This window comes from Anopheles bellator, chromosome X, assembly GCF_943735745.2.
Source record: "Anopheles bellator chromosome X, idAnoBellAS_SP24_06.2, whole genome shotgun sequence".
Classification (NCBI taxonomy): domain Eukaryota; kingdom Metazoa; phylum Arthropoda; class Insecta; order Diptera; family Culicidae; genus Anopheles; species Anopheles bellator.
This window is the reverse complement of record NC_071287.1, coordinates 7,904,167-7,927,867: the sequence shown is the minus strand read 5'-3', so window position 1 is coordinate 7,927,867 and position 23,701 is coordinate 7,904,167. Positions and strand designations below refer to the sequence as shown.

The following is a 23,701-nucleotide window of genomic DNA, read 5'->3' as shown; positions in this document are numbered from 1 at the left end:
CGCCGGCGTGTCCTCGATTGCAGTTTATTGCTTTATTACTAGTAGTTTCTCTGCCGCGTGGCTAATCCGCCTCGTTCCGATGGATCCACCGTCGTCGTCGTCGTAGATCTTTTTTGGGAAGAAGTCAGGTCGGCGCCGGCCATAGGGTGTCGGGCAGCTAATGGGCTAGCCAATTAGCCAGCAGCGCAAGTATAGCAGGCTGTTCAATAAATTTTGCGCGCCCGATAAGGGGAAAAAAAACACAAACACACGGTTTGTAATACACTTCATTATTCAGGGTGGTCTCCCTGGGCGTCGATACCCGGCGTTCCAACGAGATTTTCCATTTCAGGAGTTCCCCACACCCCCCCTGGAAGTGAGAATTTGGAAGGGCTGAAAAATCCTGATGAAAAACGATTTGTTTCTTTTGCAAAAGGTTACAGTAATAATTGGAATTTATTGGTTTACCGGTTTGCTTAATTCCTTGCGGCATCCCAAAAAAGCCGGATCCCAAGCACTTCTTGGACACGAACTCGTTTCGGAACCGAACCACTCTTTAGTCTCTTGTTTTGATTCAGGATCAAGGTGACGGATCCAAGTCCCCCATCCATAGTGCTGAGCCTTTCAATACTCGTTTCTAAATTTTCTTTGCTTTTATACCTTCCCAAAATTAGAAGAAAAAAATCAATCACAGGATGATATTTCATTTTTTTTTTCACGCTAAAAAAGTACTGTGACATGTCGACAACCGCCGAGCGGTCTTTACCTGCTTCAAGGAACTTTTCCACCGCCCGTGTGGTCGAGAGCAAATCCGTATAATGGCGGATGGAAAATGGCGAGCAAAATACTGCAAATTTGCATGAAATGAAAGACATCACGGTGGTGGTCTTGTAATCTACCCAAACCCCTTCCAGGAAAGGAAACCTCCACGTAACAGCGGCAGGAGTGGAGCCGATAACTGCATTTTGAGGTGCACCCAGAGTCACCAGATGCAATCGGCAATTTTCGTTTTCTCTCTCTCCCGCTGCCCATGATGTTGGACGCGCCTCAGTGTCGAGAACCTGCGCTCTGGGACGCGTTCCCCTAACGCCGACGGGTTTTTCGTTGAAGTGTGCCATTAATATCCATAAACGATTGAATGTTGCGCTCTTCATCGCGTGTGCAGCGTGCTTCGGCGGACCTCGACGTCTTCATCGTGCCTTCATGTCTTCATCATGTATTAGCTCTTGAAACGCGAAGTACGACGCCTGGCGACGTTGTGCCGTTGGTCCCCCTTGGTGGTGCTATAAATCTTTTCGACACACGTCTCACTCTCGTCCGAACTCGGCGCAGGCACAAGTGTCCCGGGCAAGGAAAGCGAAAGAAACGGACGGACGGATGCCGAGTTGGGTGGTGGAACGGTCTGCTTTCTTTTCGGCGTTCCGTTTGTGCTGAAGAAAGTCGAGTGGCTGGTGGCGAGGGTGCTGTTGTGGGTGGACCACATGTCAAGGCATCCTTTCGGGATTGCCCGATTCATCCGCCGTGACGCGAGGTGGTGGTGGTGGTGTTCGTGGTGCTGAGAAGAAGTATGCATGTTAAGGGCCACAGGAAGAGACATTAACCTCACTCGGTGCGGAGTGTGCTGGTGTTGTGCACTGGCGGGAGGAAAGAACCCTACTCTTACATGCACTTCAAGTTGAGTCGCTTATCTTTTCCAAAGCCCACATTATGCTTTCCTCGTCCTCGTCCGCCCGCCCGCCCGGCTGCAGCAGCAGCAGCAGGCCCACCGATTGGTGCCGGCTGAAAAACTGAACTCCAGTCTTGTGGCGAGGACTTGTGGCCCTTCCGCGTACGTTGTGTTTTTCGACTAATTGAGACGTGGTCCCTCCGTTCCATTCTCTCGCGTCAATCGGTTCGACCGATTCCGGTTCTGGTGCCGTATCGGCGGCAGCCCTTCGCTAGCCTAGGTGGTACCGCGCACCGCTTCGTTCGTTGCAGAGCCCTCAAGAGACCTGCACGTCATGCTTAATCGATCGGTCTCGAGTTCGAGTTCTACTCGCCAATGCGTGCCTACCTTCTGTGATGTCTGCCACTCATTGTGATCGTGTGCCAGATGGAGATCCGATGCAGATCGCTGGAATGTACGTCGGATGGTATTGGAAAATTAAAACTTGCGCGTAAAAGATACACAGTTCATAGGTGGTCAATATCTGAAGGCTTGCAGACTTGCGACTGATGTCACGTCTGAACCCTTTTTTGGGGACGATCAAGTATTAGTTCAAGTAAAGGTTTAAATTTTCCTCCGGTGCACTCTCGGTCACAGACAGTGAACGAGGAGTTGTGAACCGTCTCGTCTCGTTCGAAAGACCGATTTTTCTTCGACCGGGATTGTAAGGAGAAAGGGCCACCACCCTCCGTCTGCCTGACGGAGAAAGGACACATTTCTTTCCATATTTTCTTTCTCCAAGTGATTTTGTCTCACATCTTGTTGGTCCTTCGAGCCAAGGCCGAAGTAAGTCTTCGCGGGGGTCGATAGAAGGACGAAGCAAGTGCGTGCGATGCAAACGTTGCACGGGACACATGATTTTTATGACGCATTCATGGTTCGATGACGCAGTTCGTCGTCCCATTTAACGTTTTTTTCTTTCTGTACGAGCTGCGTTGCGGTTCCTTCGTTGATCTTTCGGCAACGCCTGTATTCAGAGGCTTCCATGGCAAGAGGAGTCGGCGTAGAGTCCTGATCGGGCGGCAACTTGAGCGCAACACTTTATTGATGCCAGCACGTTCTTATTAAAAATATTAATAATAATGCAAGAATTAGTTTAAATAAATGACTTAACATTACCAACAATCGAGTCGTCGGCACACTTATGGCACGCGTTAATCCAATTGTGTTTATTGTGACGGCTTTTTATCATTTGTGAACGCAAGAATCGTAAATGTGGCGACCAACAGCATCCTAAGGCTAAGCTCTCTGCTAACGTGTACGGTGCGAAGTACTCGACAGAGAGACGGACAGACGCAATCACCATCGGCGAGCTCCTCGCCGAGAAGAACATTCGCGTTGGTTAAAAAATGAGGGAAATAAAACAGAGACAGACACAGAGTACAGCAATGCATCGTCCCGTTCGTTTCTTTCGCGCCAATTCTATCGACTTCAAAACAATTATCCAAGAACTTTATGCGTATACTTTGCGCTGTTTGCGCGTTGGCCCCCCCAAACGATGTGCGAAAGTTAATGAAGGTTATTAGCTTTATTTCGATTCGTATAAAAACACCTGACTTTATGTCCATCGTTGCACCTCTGAGAGATTGCTCGAGAACACACGACACGTGCGTATTAGCGGGCTTAGTCGCGTTTGAGATATCGGCAATGAAAAGAAAACCAACCAAACGGCATTCGAATTGGTCCAATAAATTTCAACGTTTAATTAAAGTTAGAAAATGCATCGAAAGAGAGAGAGAGAGGAAAGCAAGGGAGATAGAGAATGAGAGCATAAGATAAAGAGAAATCGATACTCCCGATACTTAGTGCGTGTGCCGTCCATTTGGGACATCGAAAGGCAGTTTCAATTTAATTACTGTTTTTTTTCTAATCATCGTTTAGCAACCTTCGCTTAAGTGGCAGCAATCTCCTTCTTCTGGCCGCGTATGGTGTGGGTGACGGCGATACGGCCGCGACGCCTTTCCCCACTCTCTTCGGGCTGGGAGAAAGGAATGAGTGAAGGTTCCTTAAACGACCTTACCGATACTTCTTTGCGAGCGCCTTCAGGTCGCGGTAGTTTAGTAAAATTTATGGAGAGCGTGCTCGTGCGTTGACCAAACCTATATAAATATATTACATTTATGATGCAATTGATGATGTACTGTCAGAGTTAGCTCTGACGCCTAAAAGTCCCAAATTATCCTACCTACCGAACCACGTTTGATGTTCTTGTTGAGAGATTGTATGATGTAGGTACAATGGATAGAAATCACCATAACAAGTAGCCTTCGTAAAAAGTTAAAAACAGTAAAAGTTATGTACCCTGCTTATTATCACAATAATAGCCTCACCCGTTTTTTTCAGACTGAGCCTAAGATAAAACGATGAACCTATTTTTCGTAGATGAGGAATTAATTAGTTTTACAAAAGAAATAATATCCATTGTTTGGTTTTCCGAAATAAACATTATTTTGACTTAGGGAGCCTTTTCGACAACTTTTTGTAGTGTTAGATGCAGCTTTAACTTCAACTTGCAACTTCAACTTGGAGATCGTTTTAGTAATGAGGCTATTTTACAATTTGACTTCCCAACACTGTGGTGCGCTTCAATTTTCCATTTTTCGCCTTCTCCTAATTGAGTTCTACGACCCATTTTGATCAAAATAGCCAATTGACTACAGGAAATATGTAAGACTATTGAGATTAAAAAACTCACTTACTTGACAATTCAACTACAGTTAGTAGGACTGGGCTAGAACTGACTTTACAAGTGAGGGTATCATTTGAAAAAAGCAGTTTAATCGTTTTTTGGCTCCGTTTTCAAATAATTTTTATTTCGGAAAACCAAACAATGGATATCATTTCTTTTGCAAAATTAATTAATTCCTCATCTACGAAAAATAGGTTCATCGTTTTATCTTAGCCTCAGTCTGAAAAAAACGGGTGAGATAAAAGGTGTTCAAGCACATAACAGTCCTTTAAAGCATTTCCCAATTCTAAGTGTCACGAAATATTTCTGTGATCTTGTTTGTCAGCAACCATAAGATAGTTGTAAAGCCTTCGAATGAATAGGGTAAGAAGATCGAGAGAGCAGAATTTCCTTGCTTATTGCAGTATTGGTCTTTCGGGTGTTTTAACCAGTAAGCGGGAAAACCAGGAAGGGTTCATAGGCTCTAGACGTGAAATTTACCTTATCATGGCCAGAATGGCTCCCTGAGTGATATCGTTCATTTGATCCTGAGTCATTTGAATCCACGACACCGAAGACCAATCCATTTCCGGCCTTCGAGAACGCATCCATTTCACGGCTGACAATAATTTACACAAGCGACTTCGTTGTCTTCGTAGCGTAGTCGTAGTCCCCCGTGTCAGCAAGCCCGCGGCAATCTACTCATTCTACTCTGGCCATCATGGCCACCAAATCTTTTGCCTTTGATCTGAGAACACAGACTCTGGAGCGATTGGTGGAAACACCATATCCGCCAGCGATGCGATGCAATTACGGAAGCAATTCGAAGTTTAATTGTCGTGCGTTGGCATTTACTGTGGGCAAAGAATCTGTATGAAATGTCTAACTAATCGGCGCCCGTGTGACAGGTCGGTTGCCAATCAAAGTCGTACAGCGGCTGCTTTGATTAGGTGACTTTTTTCCAAAAGAAACGCCATCGAAGGGGTGTCATCGGTCGACATTGTTGACCTCGTTTCGGCGAGAAGGACCGTGGTTGTGGGATCCATCCGACAGCTGACCGAGTTGCACGTGTGAAAAATCGGAGCAACACGAATACGGAATGATGGAATGTGTTTGTAGCTCGTCGATGGGGTCGGCCCACCGTCTTCTCAGGGTTCGCTCTCTGTCATCTGCCGATGATGTGGGGCCTGAACACGCCGCGATTCTCTAAACAATTTGATGGCGTGTAATGGTTGGCATTACTTATGCGGCGGCAGCGGCGGCGCTGGTGCTCTCGTCGATGGACCAATATTTATTTTATACTTAGGACCCCGCGTGGGGGTGGTGGTGGTGGTGTGGAGAACGGGAGCGCCGGGGTAAGTGACCGATTTTCCGTGAAAATCGCGCAATTCGAGCCGCCGGCCGCCCTCCCGATTGTTTTGTTGATCGCTTCGGCTCTCACTTTCACCTCAGATGCCGCGGGTGTACCGAGAAGTGCCATTTCGGGCAGGATCTCAGCGCCAGACAAGAGGATGCACATAGAACAGGTGCAACCATACGGTGATGTCCATCGGTGAAGCTGTCCTGCAAGAAATCCCTGATCTGACCCAGAGTCCGGCGTGCGCTGTTTTTTTTAGTTGATGTTTTGAATAAACTCTTTTTATCGGAAACCAGTTTGGCCGTTAGAAAAATTTAAATCATACATATTTAGGAACAACCTAAATTTCACGTAGGCAAAAACAAATTTAGTATCCGCCATTTATAGAACACTGGTCCTTTTTACAGTCCTCAGATATTATTTTGCTTCAGATTGTTCTGATTCATCAACAGAGTAAGCTAAGTGGGGTCTTTTCTCATACTTCATAAATTATTTTACATTTTGAATTGCATATCAAATTATCAAAATGAAACATTCGAAAGATTGATTAAACTTTGGGACTCATCCATACTCATATAAATTTGATAACAATTCTTTGCGATCCGTACAAAGGAGTAGGCAAAAATCGAAGATGAGCCACATCTTGTCCAAGCAAAACAGCTGTCACAAAAAGGACTGATTGCTCAAAATGACCGAACTTTTGTCACCATAAGTGTGAATTACAGAGTAACAGAGTTTTTAATGGTTGAACATTTACTTGACAGGTTCCTTTCATTTATGTGTGAAAAATAATTTTGGTAAAATGTTTACCACGATTGGTTTGGCAGTAGCACATTCTGTCGACCTATTCTTGAGTACATTTGCGATTGTATCTGGTCCTATTTCGGCCATTTTTCGAACCACAGTACTGCTTATTAACATTGCCACCGAGGTGGAAATGATCGTAAATGAAATGTGCTTTTGACGAATAATTTGGTGACCTAACACTTTGGAAATAAATTTTTCATATTTCTCAGCTTTCTGCAACCTAAATTGTATCTTATACATAAATGCCATGAATTAGCCTTTCAAATAAAAGTTCAAGAATCGAAAAATATTCAACCGGCTTTTTTAAACCAAATAAAATCATGTATCGTTAAAGAAACACCATGTACAAAATTATCACTACGTTTCGAACACACGTCGTATACTCATACTTTTTCCCGTATTATTGAATTGTTCAACAGCTAAACGTCGCTTTTCGTTTTCCTCTACAGATATACTTTCTGCGCAAAGGGGGGGAGATCCCAGAAGACCTACAGTATAAAGTGAGTTTCTGTTTGTGTTAGTGTGTTGGATTTGTAGCAAAGATCGTTCCGAGATTGATACCAGTGTGGTTTGATGACCGGGATTGATAGCAGCCAGGCTGCGAAGTGAGTGGTGTTTTTCAGGTGTGCGACGAAAGGACGCCAGTTTCAGTAGTATATAGGGATAGTGTGTGCTGGTGGTAGTTGGTGGTGCTAGCAGTGGGTGGGTGGTACTAGAGAGAGCTGTGCCCTACGAGGAGATCGACCCATAGGACGACCCTGTCTGACAGGTGGTTCGGTCGACGGTGGATGTCTGGAAGGCCGCTTGCCCAGCAACCGTGTTCATTCGCAACAATTCTCAAGTTCAAGAAAACGCGCTACGGAATGGCGGATTCGGCCGCTCGCGGCACCGGTTGTGGCGACGGCGCCAACAACAACAGGAACAGTGACAACAACAGCAACAGAACCACCAGTGGTCGTTTCAGTATGGTGCCAGTCAATCAGCCTCCGATGGTCTCCTACAGCACCGGTGTCGGAGACGACGACGGTGGCAAAGTCTGCGTCGGTACCGAGGTTCGTCCGGATGATCCCGGACTGGAGGAGGCTGGGCGCCTGCTGCTGCAAGGGGGTACCATCTCTCCCGCGGACGATGCCACCGGAAGCCCGGTGATGATGGAGGAGCTGGATGATAGCAGCGATCACACCTTCTCCGTTCCATCCATCGTCGGCCACGACGAAAACGGTTCCGGCAACAACAGGTCGTCCGGGGCGGCGCCACTGCTCGCCGCGACGGGAGGCGATCCTGAGAACGGAACCTTGACACGGAACGAGGCCGCCCTGGTTGTGTCGGTGATTGGTGGCAGCGACACGGGGGATGCTGCTGGTGGTGGTGGTGGAGGCACCAACGACTCGTCCTACAACTCGACCCGGAACCGGCGCAAAAACTTCCGTTGTGGTAAGTGAGGGAATTGTTACATTTTACAGTGCGCTGACTGATGCGCTGACTGACTCCATATTCTGCTCTCCTAGGACTCTATGCCCGTTTGCTGAAGCTGTTCGAGGTGTCGAAGAAGTCGGAGCGTGCGTTCATGGTGCTCGGTGGGATCTGCTTCGCACTGCTGCTGATCGTCATCGTGCTGGCGTTCTGCTGGCCCCACATTCCGGATTATCTGCGCATGGAAGTGTGCATGGAGACGGACTGTTTCGAGGCAAGCAAACAGGTCAGTGAGCCGCCTTACCTATGTTCGAGATATAATGGTTTGGGGCTGTTGTCGTAGAATCGAGACGCGATCGGCCTAGGAGTAGGATGCGCGTCATTGGGCAGTCGCCGACGGGTGGTTGTTGGACAGGAATATAGGGATTGCAGGAATATAAGGGCTTGAATATATAAGAGGAATATAGGGATTGAATATTGATCGAGCTGTGGTGATAATTAGGGGATCACATTGATACTTCTTTCAATGTTTCATGTGGAACTAAATTTATCATTCCCATGCCAATGTCCTGTGGTCAACTCCTAATATTTCTACCAGCTCGTTTGGCGTCTGGCACCTGATCGAGCAACGCTATCATTTCTTCATCGAAATGCGATCAGACGTATTACTGTCGATCGTGCTTTGCTAGCTATCTCCGCCTAATGTTGTCAAACCGTGCAGGATTTTCTCGATTGCTTGAACGCAATGTCCTCGTACTCTGAATGGGATGGTTGACTTTTTTTCTCTCAGCTTTTTTGTGGTGGACACTCCAAAACCCTAACCTCAACATTAGAGTTTGGTTCGCATGCGACTAACTGAAAAGTGTTCTATCTATCCGAGTTTTGATTTGGATCATTTCCTTGTACTTTGATTGCTTTGCCTTATTTGCTGCCCAAGCTTTTCACGTCAGCTATGGTTTTTTAAAATAATTGTTGTTTTTTATTAATTTTACCCACAACACTCACACTTGTTAGCCCAGCTGCAAGGCCAAAAATATGACTAATGTTCTGTGATTTTTTTTCCCACTTACTGCAATTCTTCTTGGTTTTGCCACGCCCAAAAAGAAATATGTCACCACGGTGTTTCGATCAAAAAGTCGCAATAGTCACTCATAGAAGTCCAACAACAGCTTAACCCAACTTCAATAGTTAATAAAATGTGTTTTTAGAAGAAAAAAAACCTCAACATGATGCGTCATGTTTTGAATCATCGTTCAAGAAGTCTTGTTTACAGCAAGAGGCGAGAACGCCTCCGAAACCGTCCGTTGCCGTCGGATCTAGATGTGCTGATGCTGGTTGCACATTACACATGTAATTTACGATCAAATCTTGGCCCTCGCGGCGTACGGAGGCGGCGTTCCTGGGCGACAATTAGACACGGCACCGGCACAGCCTCCCGGGGTGTGGCTTGGCCCGAGAAAAAAAAAATGCTTATGTTTTCTCTTTTCGATTTCGAACGGAAGTGCCCGCGTTTGGAGCACTTGCGCCGCGCTGCTTGATGTAAACAGTGGGCCCTTTCGTCACCGTCTAGTGGACCGCGATTGTGTTTTTGCTGCGTGTTACCGATTAAAAAATGACGCCTGCCCTTGGGCCGGGTTTTTTTTGTGGGGTTCTACGACGCTGTGGTTTATTGGTCTGCCGCGGCACAGGTTGACGCGACATTTCTCGGCCCTCATCCGGTCGAGGGATCCGATTACATCATCATCTACCGCGAGCAGTGCAAGTGTTTCGGAAGCTATTGATGCGTCACCCTCTGGGGTCTGGGGTCTTTCCGGTGCGACCCGGCCCGAAGCGCAATTCTTCCAAAACATGACGTTATTCGTGCTAATGCTGAGCGTTTTTTGTGGAGCTCTTGCAGGTGGCCGAATTCTTTCGCTAAGCTTGGAGTTGGAGAACCTATAGGACCTCCAGGGACAGTCTTCGCCTTGAAAACACCATCCTCGTCCGCCGCCGATATTTTGGAACGACTTTTTTTGTTTTTGGTGGCACATGCATTTTTTTGAAGCAACCCGTTACAAGATGAGGCAACCCGTCACAGCAACAGTAGCGGGCGGCGTGTACAGAGTTGTTGAGATAATTGCGCGTAGAAGAAGAGCCGGCAGGATATTTCTGTCGGAACCGGTCGGAACGGGAAACCTGGTGTGCTGGAGCTGACGACGATGGGGGTCTCTCTGGACTTTCTCGGGAGGAGCTCGGGAACCGTTATTCTTGCTAATGCAGCGCGACCGCATTTTTTTGTGGAGTTCTTGCGGGTGGCCAAATTCTTTCGCCCAGGTTGCTGGTAGTTGAAGAACCTATAGGACCTCCAGTGAAAGTTTTGCCCCTTGAAAACACTATCCTTGTCCGCCGTCGATTTTTTTTGAAGGCTCAGGACTTTTTTAGACAACCCGTCACAAGATGAGGACGGCCTCAGGTGTCAGGTGTTGTAGCAGCAGCAACAGTAGCGGGTGTGAAGAGAGTTGTTGAGAGAATTTCCGCGTAGAAAAAGAGCATCCATCCAGCCGGTCGGATATTTCTGTCGGATCCGGCCGGAACAGGAAACTTGGTGGAGCTGGAGCTGACGACGGTGGAATGGGGGGAGGGCACTCTGGACATTCTCGGGAGAAGGCCGGGGACCGGGTCAGACAGTTCACATCCGGGCAGAGTGAGCGCGTGCCTCCAAGAGTAACCCATTAGGGGGCCGCGCACGCTGTAACACAATTCTCGCTAATGACGCACAATGGGGGGGGTTTGGGGGGGGGTGGGGGGGGGGGCGGGGAGAGGCCAGCAACCGGAGCCGTAGAAGCTAAATGATGGTTCCGGTGCCGCGTGATTCTTCAAAACAAAAGTCACAAACCAAGGAATGTGGTAAAGGCGGCGGCCCGAAGGTCTGTTGTGTTCGCAAGGGGGGGTGGTGGTTGGTTGCTGGTGGGCGGTGGTGGGTGGTGGTTTCGTGCGATTTTTCACCGCGTTGCGTGCGTGCATCAGCACCGCGGTCGAAACTCAAAATCGAAAGCCCCCCCCAAAAAAAAAAAAAAAACGGACCGACAAACAAAACAAAGTCCAAACTTAGTGCGTAACATAGCAAGTGGGAGTGGGAGGGAGATAGTGGGAGAGTGGGAGAGAGAGGGAGAAAGAGATAGGTAGCTAGGAAGTAGAACGATGCCTATTGCTCCTGGCCCTTCCGGCCATCAATTCAAGTGTTCAAAACACATTATCACGTGCGATAAGTCCGATTTTATGATGATTGTGTTTTATGCTGGCCCCATCGGTGTTTGTGTATGTGTGTGTCTGTAAACACTATCACACGGTCGGTGGTCCTTCTGAACAAAAAATGAAATATCGCAGAAAGGGGAGCAGAAAAAGAACAAAGGGCCGCGCAACGCAACGTATCACCGTGTGTGGCTTGCGCACTTAGTTGGCGAGTGTCATTTCTTGGTTGTGCTTTACACCTTTTTTGTCGCTGGTTAGCGTTTTCGGTTTATGCTCCTATGTTTCGCTCCAGTTTTTTGATCTTTCTATTTCGTTTTTTTTTCACTCTGTCTTCGTTCTACATTTTCCGTTCTCTGCTCTCTGCAAAAGACGTTTGGTTCTTTGGTTCTTGTTCTTTCCAACCACTTTTAGTTTCTTTTCAATTATTTTGATTAATTTTATTTTGTTTTGAAGAATAATTTAATATGATTGTAATTTACTACATCTACGAAACAGAAAGTGGCGGCGGTGTGTGGCTGTCTGTCCCATTACACTTACACGAGGGGCGATTTCAATAATTCAAACCAAAACAAATACCACGGAACGTGTCTACGGACCGATTGTTTTTTGTTCAAAATTGTTTCCGGCGTCGATTGTTTCTTCATTCCTCACCCGGGGGCGTGGGGTACAAGCAGCTGTGTTTATGTGTGTCCTCCGTCGGCGGCCGCTTTAACGTTGCCCCCATTTTGTGAGTGTGTACTCCTCCTTCTCCACGTACACACATACCACGCTGTCGGGGAAAATAGTTTATTCTTCCATTTAGTCCACTCGCGCCTCGGTCCTCGTCACCCCGAATGGGCACCGGATGTGCCCGGTGGCGACGACGGACACATCCGGAACCGGAACGAGTCCACGAGCAACAACGGCGGGGCCCGCTCGGTCGCTCGCTGGGAAATCTTTCATTTCCCTGGCTATACACGTGCAACTCGATGTCTCCTCTCGATTTTCGGTGCTGGGTGGCCGAACGATACTGGGTCAAACCTCTGGTGGTGGCCCGGTTTTTTTTTCTGTCGATGCGCAACATGGTTGCGTACCGTATGGTTCCACGAATTTAAATTGGTGGTAATACATAAATGCTTTTAAAAACGCAAAACAATGATTGATTTCGGGGATAAGGCTGGGGTTTCCTCGGGCGGGGGGCCACTCAGATGCGGGTACTTTGCCGACAAACACAGGACACAGGACGCCCATGTGTTTGCCCTAGTTTCTAGTTGAATGGGCCGCATAGAATGCGAAGATTTTTTTTCGTTCGGAAGATTTTTATTTTTCGCACCACCAATTTTTTCGAGCTAATGTGTATGTATGGCTAGAAGCGCAATGTTTTGAATTATATTTGGAATTACACTTAATCGACAATCGACAATATTTGGTAATGAAGTTTTCCGATCCTGATCCCAATCGATCCCAATCGATCCCGATCGATCCCGATCGACCGAACCGAAAAGCTTGAAAATGTAAACGATTTCAAACAGACCGGTGTGTTCTCCTTTTAAATTTAGCCCCTTAGAACACGGAACTCTTCGCGGTCCATCATAAATATCCGGAATTGCCTTGTCAATCAATTTGGGGGTCTAGTGAGGAAATCTCTGCGGATTTTTAGTGATCGAAGTTTGTGAAGAAAGTAGATTTTTTTTAACGAATTAATTTGAAATTTAATTGGAAAAGAATTTTTTTTATTGCAATATGCCTCCGTTCACTTCGATTGAATTCGTGGCACAGCAGAGACAGATTACAACAGTTTTTGCTCGATAAGTCCCCCTTCCACAATACCACACCGCCACCAAACACGCAACATAACTTCGTTTGTCGTCCATCCAGTCCCTTGCAATCATTCTTGGCCTGGCTGGGATGGGATCACGGTCACTTGCGCTGAACATTCCTGTACCGAATCAATATTCTCATCGGCGGCCTCATTAGTCGCTTCATTGATGGTCATTTGTCAATTTTTGAAAAGCCTACTCATTTTAGATGATTTCAACCGTCAGGCGGCTGTAATGCGGTTCGATCAGAGTTTGGGTTGAACATATCTCCTATTTTTGCTGTTTGTATTAAGCAAACCACTCGTTTCCCGAAAGAGGGGGCCGTCGGAAAAGGCCGATCGTATGCATCGTTATTTATTGTGGCTGCGTGCGTAACGGGTCGTTAGTGCGGTTTATGAACAGCAAATCGGCACAACTCGTAACTCGTAAATGATAGTCTCTCTCTCTGAACGTGCTCCACCATAAACTGTAACTTTATTGCTGCACTAAGTACCATATAGGGGGGGTCCCTGCGATGTCTCTATATGCACGCAACTTGTTGACGGACCTCGGCCTTCGAACTTCGGAGTGTCCCTGCGAAAGAGCACACCATTCTAGGGGGCCTACTTTTGATGGCTGGCTGGCTTTTGATGATGCTTGTCAGTTGGGTGTTTGCGTATGTGCGACCCTGGCAAGGACTCCGGCATCCTTTCTGACGTCCGACGCCGACCTGCCGGATGCTAGAGAAATCAACTGATTCTCCACTGATAATTGTTCCCACAAAGTCTTGCCAGCCGAAGCACAAACGAAGAAACGGACGATACTCATGACGGGGGGAAGGCTGTAAAATCACCCCGAGCGGACACCCGGGTATCATCGTAGCATGTGGCTCACATTTAATGGCACTTCTCCTTCGATCGATCGGAGAGCCATAGTTTTCGGCGCCAAGAGCAGCACCTCGGGGTCAAGTGCACACCGGTCCAAAAACGGGGGTGATCCTTCGGAGTTCTCGCTTCGTGCGGTGCCTATAATTTGCCGTCAACTGTGTGTGTCCCTTGGCCGGAATCGATATTGCTCCAACATGGGGTGTATTGGGTGTACAATTTACGAAACACCACCACCCTATTTTAATCGATAGCTGTTCTGCGTGGTTCCGCCACAGACGGACCAGTGCTTTCACATACGTCACCTCGATCATGTTGAATCGTAAAAAAAAGAATGAAAGAAATCTAGCACATAAAAGCGAAACGGGCGGTGTCCGGACGAGAAATGTACGTTGCAATCGTTGCATCGAAAATTAAGAAAAATCAACGGTCGTGTTAGAATTCATCAAAAGGATGGGGAGTCAAATTTTAGCAGAGTTCGATTGAATTCTGCCAAATTTGGCAACAAAACAGAAACAGTGCAAAAAGTGTTACTCCCGTACACTGGTTAGTAAAACGGTTTGAAGTATGGCTCCTCCGACATTAATTGTGCATTAATTTTATCTGCTGGTTCGATGTGTTGCTGCACACGGACATCTGACCCCATTGCGTCCCGGCGGTAGCCGTGACACCATTTGATGGCCCACGTTCGTTATTTTTTGGGTTCCTGTGTGGGAGCCCTCAAGAAAATCCCCCCCCCCCCCCCGTTTTTCGGGGAGAAGGTCTGACGTATTTTCCATTTCCGACTCAAAAGAAAACACAAAAATCTACAGACGCTAGTTACGCCCCACACAGCTCTCTTACTAATACGCTGTGAAGAAATTGTTTTTACGGAGCGGAAATTAGAATTCTTAATTGGACATTTAGTTTAGAGTGGCTGGCGGCCGGCCCAACATCCTAACAACATGGAAATGGCCGCTTGGCCACGCTCTTCCGGTTCTACCACGCTTCCAATCGAGACAGATCGAGATACTGTTTGGTACTACTACGCAAGGTTTCAGCCATCCTAGCGTTCTCAAATGGCGCCAGGGTTAGTTTGAAATTGAATAACATACATTCGCTTATCTCCTGACTGACTTGTCAGTTCTTTCATCACTATTTTTAGAACATTGCTGGGGGGCGGATTTCGTGAGCAACAGGCGCAAAACGCGAATTTTTCCAGCAAAATTTTCTTCAGCGGTGAGCCACAGTTTTTCACTTGCCGGCGGTGGCTACGGAAAACAAGCAAATTTTTCCACATCTGGGGCACCCTGGAAACCCTTGGATCGATTGAAGAGGAGGCCCCATTATATCCCGAAAAGGCTCCCGACTGTATGCGGTGGTGTTTGCACATTATTGGGCTGACGGCGTTCCTATAGGACCCGCCATTTTTCAAATCATGTGACGTTTTCTTGTTGGGCTACGCAAAAGATCGCTGGCGGCTAAGTCTGCAACTTTGGAGCGTTTGAAAAATAACGTTCGCCAAGTAATGGCCCGAAATGTGCCGAAAAGGAATTGATTTTTACTTTAATCGTAGAAGAAGAACGGACCGGGCCGTATTTATTAAATTTACTTAATAGTAGGTACGTAATCTAATTTAACAAGATTAGCTGTTGTTCGGTTTGAGTTGTAGTTTTGTTTCGGCAACATAATGTTGACAAGGGGTTATTTTATGGCCAATTGGCGTATATTGTTCCCGACTTAGCCAGTGTATGCAGTTTCTTCGGTGGCTAGAGACTCTATTGGTAGAAAGTAGATAAGTTTAGTGCGTTGCGGCTCTTTTTTTTACTGTATTATATTTTTCTTGGCTCCCTCTATTGAGGAGTGGCCGTCGTTGGTTTTCGAGACGACGGTCTTCTGCCGGTGATTGTGCCGCCGGTGCCAGAGACGCGATCGCTAGACGACAGCTGATCCTTTATAATTAGATAGGACAGCGAGCAATTGAAAAATATTTTATCATAATCGAATGTTGCTATAGCGTAGGCCTATCTGAACGGTAGGGTGTTTTTTCAATTAATGGCGTTATACAGACATTATGATAAAGAAATTTTTTTCATTATAACTTCAGTTAATTTTTCATTGGTTTTTTCAAATCTTTTTTTTAATGTCAAATAAATAAAAAAAATAAATTGTTGGTAGCGGTCCTGGGGGAACCGGGGAACATGCAGAGCAGATTCTGTCGATGAAGATCCGGTCCGGTGTTTGAAGAAGCCCAGTGTAGACGCGAAGGCGAAAGAAGGCAGGGCAAAAAGGTCACGACGCAGCAGCAGCAGCAGGAGCAGCCTCCAGTTGGAGAGCCTCCAAAATCGACACGGCAATGGGGTTTTGTAATTTAATCGACAATCGATCAATCTTGTGCCCCCCGCCTGGGTCACCCTTTTTTTCGGTAGTAAACCCCCCCCACCCGGGTTGGTTAAACGTCAAACGCCGTTTATGCGGCTATGCTGCGATTAGCGTTGGGAGAAGAGAGTTGCGAGGCTGGTGCGGGCTGGTTATAGGGGTGTGGGAATAGTAAATCTCCCAAATTTAATTACGACGCGAGCCGCTAAAAGCCAACGGAACTCTCTGACACGCGCCACGCGCTGGTTACGGAAAATAATGTTGTCATCGCGGCGGCGGCGCCGGCAGCGGAAGTCTCTCGTTACAATAAATAAATCAGAGGCAAAATAGGGGACCCGGAAACAGGGATTTGGAAGCAGCGGAAAAAACGCCGCGACAACGCGCGAACGAAGCGTGGCGAAATGGGAGGTAAATGTTTTGCTGCTGCCGGTCACTACTCTGCCCAAACGCGGGGTCGGTCTTGCGATTCGTCTTGGGTTGCGTTCTTGCGCCGTTGGCGGAAATGGTTGACGCGCGTGCCATGTGCTGTGGCTTCCGAGATGCGCCGCTGCCCCGCCTGTGGCTGAGTCCTGGCTGTGTCACGATCTGATAATGACGGACTTGCCTTGAGTCATCGACAGTGTGGAATGAGCTCGAAGAAGGGTGCGGTGTGACGATTACTGTCGTAACAATCACCACCCTGACCCCAGCACAGCACCCTCAGCCCTCTTCTTGACTGACTGGCTGTTGACCATAATCGGTGTGTTTGGTCTAGATATTTACCAAACCGGAACCACCACACCGGGGTGGGGAGAGATTCTTTTGCGCGCGGCTTTCAGCAGCCTCTTCTGCGTTTGGCTTCCTGTTGGCGTCACCTTCTGATTATTAAGGGTTCACTGGGAGAGAGCAGAGCATCGCCTTTTTTTGGTGCAGAATCTTGTTCCGTCCGTCTGGTGGTCCTTCCGCCTGTGGATGATGATGGCTTGACAATAACAATTGAAGAATTTATCAAGACGCGGCGGAGGAGATGCCTGCCCGTAATCAGCGTAGCGTGTACGCCAGGAGCAGCAGCCAGTAGTGCATGGCCAGATGGTCTAGAGTAGTTGACGATCCGCTTCTGTAGCGTACCTATTGAGAAGGAAACGAAAGGATACGCCGGGCGAGAGTAACGGGTAACGACGCACGACGGAGAAATTTTAAAGCCCCCACCGCAAACGCGCAAAAACCTTCATTATCATTTATGGGGGCCGCCGAGGTTAGGCGAAAGCAAAATGTTGGCTACCCAGCAAGCAGCAACATAATTGTCAGCAGCAGCAGCAGCTGCTCCGAAAGAAGAGTGCCGTAATTAAATTGCCCATGCCCCCCCGAAGCTCGATCGTCAGTTTCTGGACTGTGCGATCTGGTAATCGATTTGAACAAGATTTTGTGCAGCAGGGATGTGTACATCCGGTACGTCCTTCGGTAAGCGTCAAAAGCGACGCAAAATTCGTGAAATGGAAAATTTATTGAAAAACAAGTACAGTTTGAATCGAAGCGATGTCATAATTTCCAGCGTTAACATACCCTACGAAAAATGGCTAATTTACTACACCTTAACGAGTGTATTACAGATAAAATGTTCGAATTGAACTAAACATGGGGTAACGAAGCAAACGAACTGGCTTAAAAATCTGTAGGTTCTTCCTGAAACGCCATCCTGATGGCCGGCTGCGTGACAACAGGTCCCGGGACTCGAACCCAGGTCGTAACGTTGCTCTATCGGCGGGGTTGCATACATTTAGGCGCAACGTAATGGAGGAAATTTAACACTCGATATCACCGTTTTCAATACTACGGGGCCACACCAACCGCAAAAAGTCATACAAAGTGTTTACATTTGTGTTTTTGGTTCGAGAAAACAGAAATAGAAGAGAAATTAATTGATTTCTGAATATTGTTTGTGTTTGTGATTGTGTCCGCTGAGGCATAAACGTTTTGAGATAAGCGCAAACAGTTTGGCATTTATCTGAAATGCCCCAAACGATTAGTTGCGCATCGTGAAGCCAGCCAGATACCTATTAATAGCAGACCAGTCAAAATGACTGGTCATGTGATAAATTGCTTATTATGATTTCAAGTGTTTATTCACTCTATAAAAAATATGAACAAGTTTAGTAATGTTAATTGTAAACTCCCCTTAATTTATCACTTTATCACTTTGTTTGATACAATTTCTACATAAGATACATTTTTCGCTCAACACACTTTCCGCATACACTTCTTTTGCATGTATTACAAACATACTTAATTTTATTGTTACTGCAACATCCTATCTGATACCATTTGCGTACAGAAAGCGTGCCACTTGTTGTTGGAAACGCAGTTCTCTGTGATGTTTGCATTGAGGTCTGAAATTCGGAAACAAGTTCTTCTGCTAATCGAAAGAGAAAGTCTTTCCGTGAAATGTTTTCTCCTGTTGTGTTCCTGTACACTATCTAACTACTGATTCCGACTAAGTCCAGCATATTGAAAAATACTTGAAGTGGCCACCTTCTGGAACCTGATTTCACTGTATATTTTCGAGTCATTTGATCATTGACATTGACGCCAAATTTGGTTCCATTATAAAATGATTCAGTTTATCAATTTTTACATGCTTATGTTTTGTATTTAGTATAAGCACTTTCTGTGTTGGTTTGCTCTTATAAGCATCCATTGCATGTGTGAGCGAGCATCAATTGCATGTGTACAACAACGTGCAGTGCTGTCTTTTTCAGTTTGCAACTTTTCGACAGTTCTCTCTTGTTTGCGCGTACACTTCCAACCAAAGAAGTGTTTTCAGATCTTAGCCTTATTGCCAAAGAAATACTTCTAAAGAAATAATCGGTTGTTACAATTTTTCCCTTCATGGTAGTTCACGGCTCAAGAAGTTTCATCACCACAAATTGGGTTAGGGGTGTTGAGGCATTTCGAGCCTCCTCTTTTTCTAAATACGGAAAACCATACCAAACCACGGTAATTTTAGCTTCCGGTTTGAAGCAGTTTTGACTATTTTCAATCTTTTTTTTCCAAACCATTGAAATTGAAGCGAATTCGTCTGTTTACAAACGTCCTCTGACTCCTCTGATTTTTATTGTCGAAACGAATGTACTGTAGGATCTTGGTAAAATCACGTCGACTCATAGTACTGGAAATGAAGGATGGTCCCCATTTGTTGGTTCACAAATAACGAAGCCTCAAAGTATTTCCTTCGTATGCCCCACGTGCGTACAATATTGTAAGAAATGCCTTTAATTTTGCTTGCGTAATTGTCAACTTTTCCCCCAAAACTGTAGAGCCCTCTAACCTGTTGATGATCATGGGTACATCAATTGGGATGTTGTCGCGAGGAGAAGGGAAAGGGGTACGGTAAATAAATTTTTAGTGGTACACACACCAACGGGCTGGAGTGCCCAAGCTACGATTCAGAGATCAATAGATCACATTCTGAACAAAATTTGGCCTAAATTTCTTCATGGAAACAAGGACCAGTCATTTCGACGGGTATGTTATAAATCTCCGTAAAAAACGTTATTCTTTTACTAACATACATATAAAAAAGTTTATTTGTAAAATGTATTCTTTATTTAGAGCTCTTGTATTCTTTATTATTAAAAGTCATGACATCATTTCGGGAAAAAAATGTAGTGAAAATTTGCAATTCAAACTACCCGAACAGTCGAAATGATTGGTGTGGTATATCTAGTGTCAAAAATGTGAGTTCAAAAAGTTTGAACCGCCGAGTGAACCGGCGGTAACCGAGTTTAATTGTTCCAATTTGATGAACCATCACGTAACCCCCTGGCGCCGCAGTAACAACAAGTGGCAAATTGCCCCGCAATCGAGAGCCTCCAGAACAACGTGGATAAATGTTCTGATCTGTTCCAATTATGCGTGCATTTTTAAACCTCTTTATCTCTCTCTCTCTCTCTCTCTCTCTCTCTCTCTCTCTCTGTCTCGTTCAACGAAGCATCGTTCGACTTGGCCCAGTTCGGACCAGTAGGGCAAATAGAATAAGCATCACTAGGTAGTGTGCACTCGGAGCACACGAACTGAGCAGGTCTGCTGTGTGGTCTCGGTGTTCGCCTTCCGCGCCAGCTGAGTTGGCCCCGTCGGCGGTGTAAAGGGCACACCGATTGAACCATATATTGCCATCCCGGGGGAGGGAGCTGCTGGTAGTGGGAGGGACAGCCTGACCCGCTGGCCGGTGTGTCCTTTTCTCTGTGTCCACGTTCGCTGGCCGAATGAAAAATCAATGCTTCATAATAAAACTAATGTCGATGTCGGAGGTGTTGCTAAACCATCGTACCGCTACCGTACTACCACCCTCCCTCCCCCCTCGGTTCCGGAAACGACCACCAGCTTCCACCGGGTGTTGTGGGGTAGACCCGATCCTGGCCCGGCCTGGTGTGTATGTAATGTCGGATTTGCGGCCCTGGTTTTTGTGATTCAATTTCAAAATGAATGCCCGGGTGATCAACATACATAACCGCAAACACATACGCACGCACGGACGCAAACATACGTTTGCCCGCCAGCCTGCCAGCCAGCCAGCCCATCGGTGGCCGAGCGAATGTGTGTTTCGAATTTGGGATCGACGTTACGAAACTGAAAGAAGGTGTAGAGTCAGTCTGCCTGTGCGCGGAGGACGGAAACCGTATGTGTGTATGTGTCACACTAGGCTGAACCGGAAGCGGAACTGTGTGCAATGCGAATACAATGACAATCATTGCTCTCTGGCTCTAGGGCCTTCCCCCCCAAAAATGCCACCCGTTCGTCTCTGGCTTATTAGATGCTCGTTAATGCCTGTGGCAACGGTTCTTCCTGTCTTCCTGTCTTCCGGAACAGCACACACACAGGGATGCGGAGCGCCGCCGGAGGCTGCGTGCGCCCGGTGCCGTCGCCGTCTGCACTTGTGAGAAAATAAAAATAAAATCAAATGGACATGGCCGGGCGAAAAACGAGGACGTCGATTGCGGCGCTGGGTTGGGTGGGTGACTGAGTATGAAATCTTAAAATCGTGTACCGTGTAGCGCAACTTCGAGAGATATGGTAATGGCCGACTTCTGTTCCACTCTTCAGGTGGCGTCTGTTCACTCGATTACGGGCCGGGATGGGAAAGGGGGTGGGTTTCGGGGTCCTGGCGGTGTGATTGACCACCACCGGGCTGGAACCGAGCGTATGCTGCGCAACATTTGTGCAATCTTTTGTGTTGGTTCGGTTGGTTCGGTTGGTTCGGTAAGGCTCACCATTTCGCCATAGTGATCCTTACCTGTCGTGGTAACTGTAACTGTCTCTGTTCAATCACTTTTTATCTCTGAGGCAAATATGAATGAAGATATGCCGATTGAGCATTATTTAATCATCTAGATAATACATTTTGTCAACTTTCTATAGTTGCACCCACGTATTTAACGTATCTTCCAATTTTCGATTCAACTTCTGGTTTTGGGACTCTTTTAAGTAGGAAAAATTATGAATGGCAATTTTTTTTATTTCAATGGCATCTAGTTGGATTGAAGTTTTATTACTTATATCTTTTTTTCGACCAAATACGATATAAGTTTCTAGAGCCGCACTCAATAAAATGATCAATATGTGTGGATTTTTGAAGTCTCTGTATTTATTGTGTAGTTTAATAGTCAGTTTGTTTTCCTGATCGCAGAATGACTTGGAAAATTCTGTTTGCCATACTGTCAATCAGGTATTTCAAAATGTGTGGGTCCATATGTTCCCAAGCTTCCAAAATGAATGCCTCATTAAAAGAGCTGTATTGCTTCCTATCTGCATAAATTTGTCTTAACAATATTCCCCAGACATTTTCAACTGGATTTAGATCCGGACTTCACACTGGCCACCCAAGCAAATCAATAAACCGGTGTCATGCAGATTGTATAACTTCGGGCGTTAAAATATCTTAAAATATCGTTAAATGGCTAATGTAATATTCCTGGACGCATGTAGTAGAGATAAAATGTTTAAATTGACATGAACACGTGGTAACAAAGCAAGCAAACAAGCCGTTGATACTTGCTGAAACCATCAATGTACGACTGCAGCATACAAATTCCCCGTCGAGTCTTTGCCGAAGTCTTTACTGAACTACACGAACGCGGATTGCCGGAATCTAGGCGCGCTAATCCGCACTGCAGAAGGCAGCATAAAGGATCACACCGACTTTCTCCTAGCCTTAGTTTTATTCAATTAATAACGGTTGTAACTGATGAAGCCCTCAAATTGTGAAGTCCGTTTTGTGTCCGCCGACACCCGCTGAGCTGCGACTTCCGGCTATCAATTTTGACTTCCGCCCAATCGACGCCGCAAGCGTCACTGTGCTGTAAAAGCGAAAGTCTGCGTTCTTTACAGCCCATTCCCGCAATCTGTGTTGGGCCCCCTATTTGGTTCACAATGTTTTTGTTGCTGACCGTTTTCGATCAAAGGGTTCCGATAAGGGGAGAAATGCTGGAATCTCAAGATACCTACGGGCCAGGCAACAGTAGGCCAGGTAGTGTGATAATGAGCATAGTCTGTAGTCAATTCAACGATTTCGTTCCATAGCCCTGAGAACCACCATGGCTGATGCGAAGCGATTGTGCACTAATGCTTTATTTATGCATTAATTTAAATCCAGTATCGAATCGTTTGAACTTGATTTTGTCTGCGACTGCTGGACACGCAGCATCAGCACCACACCCGGTCTCGTGACCGAGAAATGGCCGGCTTCACCCATTAGTAGGGCTTCTCGGTGAGAAGGGTGGCGCCACAGCAGCAGAGAAACGGCGTTTCTCGCGGCACTAGGACCAAAACTAGCTGGAGAAATCCTCGACCTAGCGCCCTAGCGTGCAACGTCACCGTTGGGCGTCGATTAAGGCCAAATTGTTGTGGGTGATGATTTATTTGAATTTGATAGGGAAAACTATTTCCTTTGCGCGGGAGGCCGTTTTCCGGCTTTTCAATTTTCATTTCTCGATCCGTTCCCTGCCTCGTTCAAATACTTTCGTTCCGCTGAGGCGCACGCACCGTAGGGCGTACTTGAAATGCTGACGGCTGTTACGGAACTTTTGCTCGTTAAACTTCGTCGCGCCCCATGGTGTTTTCCAATTTTCTTCCTAAGTTTGTTGACTCATTCAGCGAAAAAAGGAGAAAAAGGGGTCACGGTTTTGGGCCACCGACGCGGCCGGTATTTATGTATTTGCTCGGCAGTGCAGAACTTGGCCTAGTAGGAGCCCAAACACTTTTGTTCTATTTTTATTAATTTCTTTATAATTGTTAAGTTAAGCTTGATTGGCTACTGAATCTGCCCATTTACCCACTGGAAGGAAAAACCGTGGCTTGGCTCATCCCTCAAGCTGGTCCGGAATTAAAAGCACCTCTTTCAGGACGCAGGCCCCGGAGTTCCATTTGGAACAGGCTAAAAGCAGTACGTAATTTCGATTATTTGGGCGATGGGTAGTCGTTAGCTTTATGACGACGGTCGATCGGTGAAGTCGATAAAGTCGAGCCAAATTTATCAAATATTTAGTA

The 23,701-nt window shown here is 46.4% G+C and overlaps 1 protein-coding gene across 1 annotated transcript in view; it reads left to right on the top strand.

The window, feature by feature from the left end:
- The first annotated feature begins 7,379 nt into the window (after positions 1-7,379).
- Positions 7,380-23,701, top strand: part of LOC131213446 (protein gone early) — a 41,995-nt gene continuing 25,673 nt past the window's right edge. Inside the window, exons 1-2 of the mRNA XM_058207486.1 lie at positions 7,380-7,950; positions 8,025-8,215. Coding sequence (XP_058063469.1) covers positions 7,380-7,950; positions 8,025-8,215 — 762 coding nt within the window. The remainder of the gene's footprint in view (positions 7,951-8,024; positions 8,216-23,701) is intronic.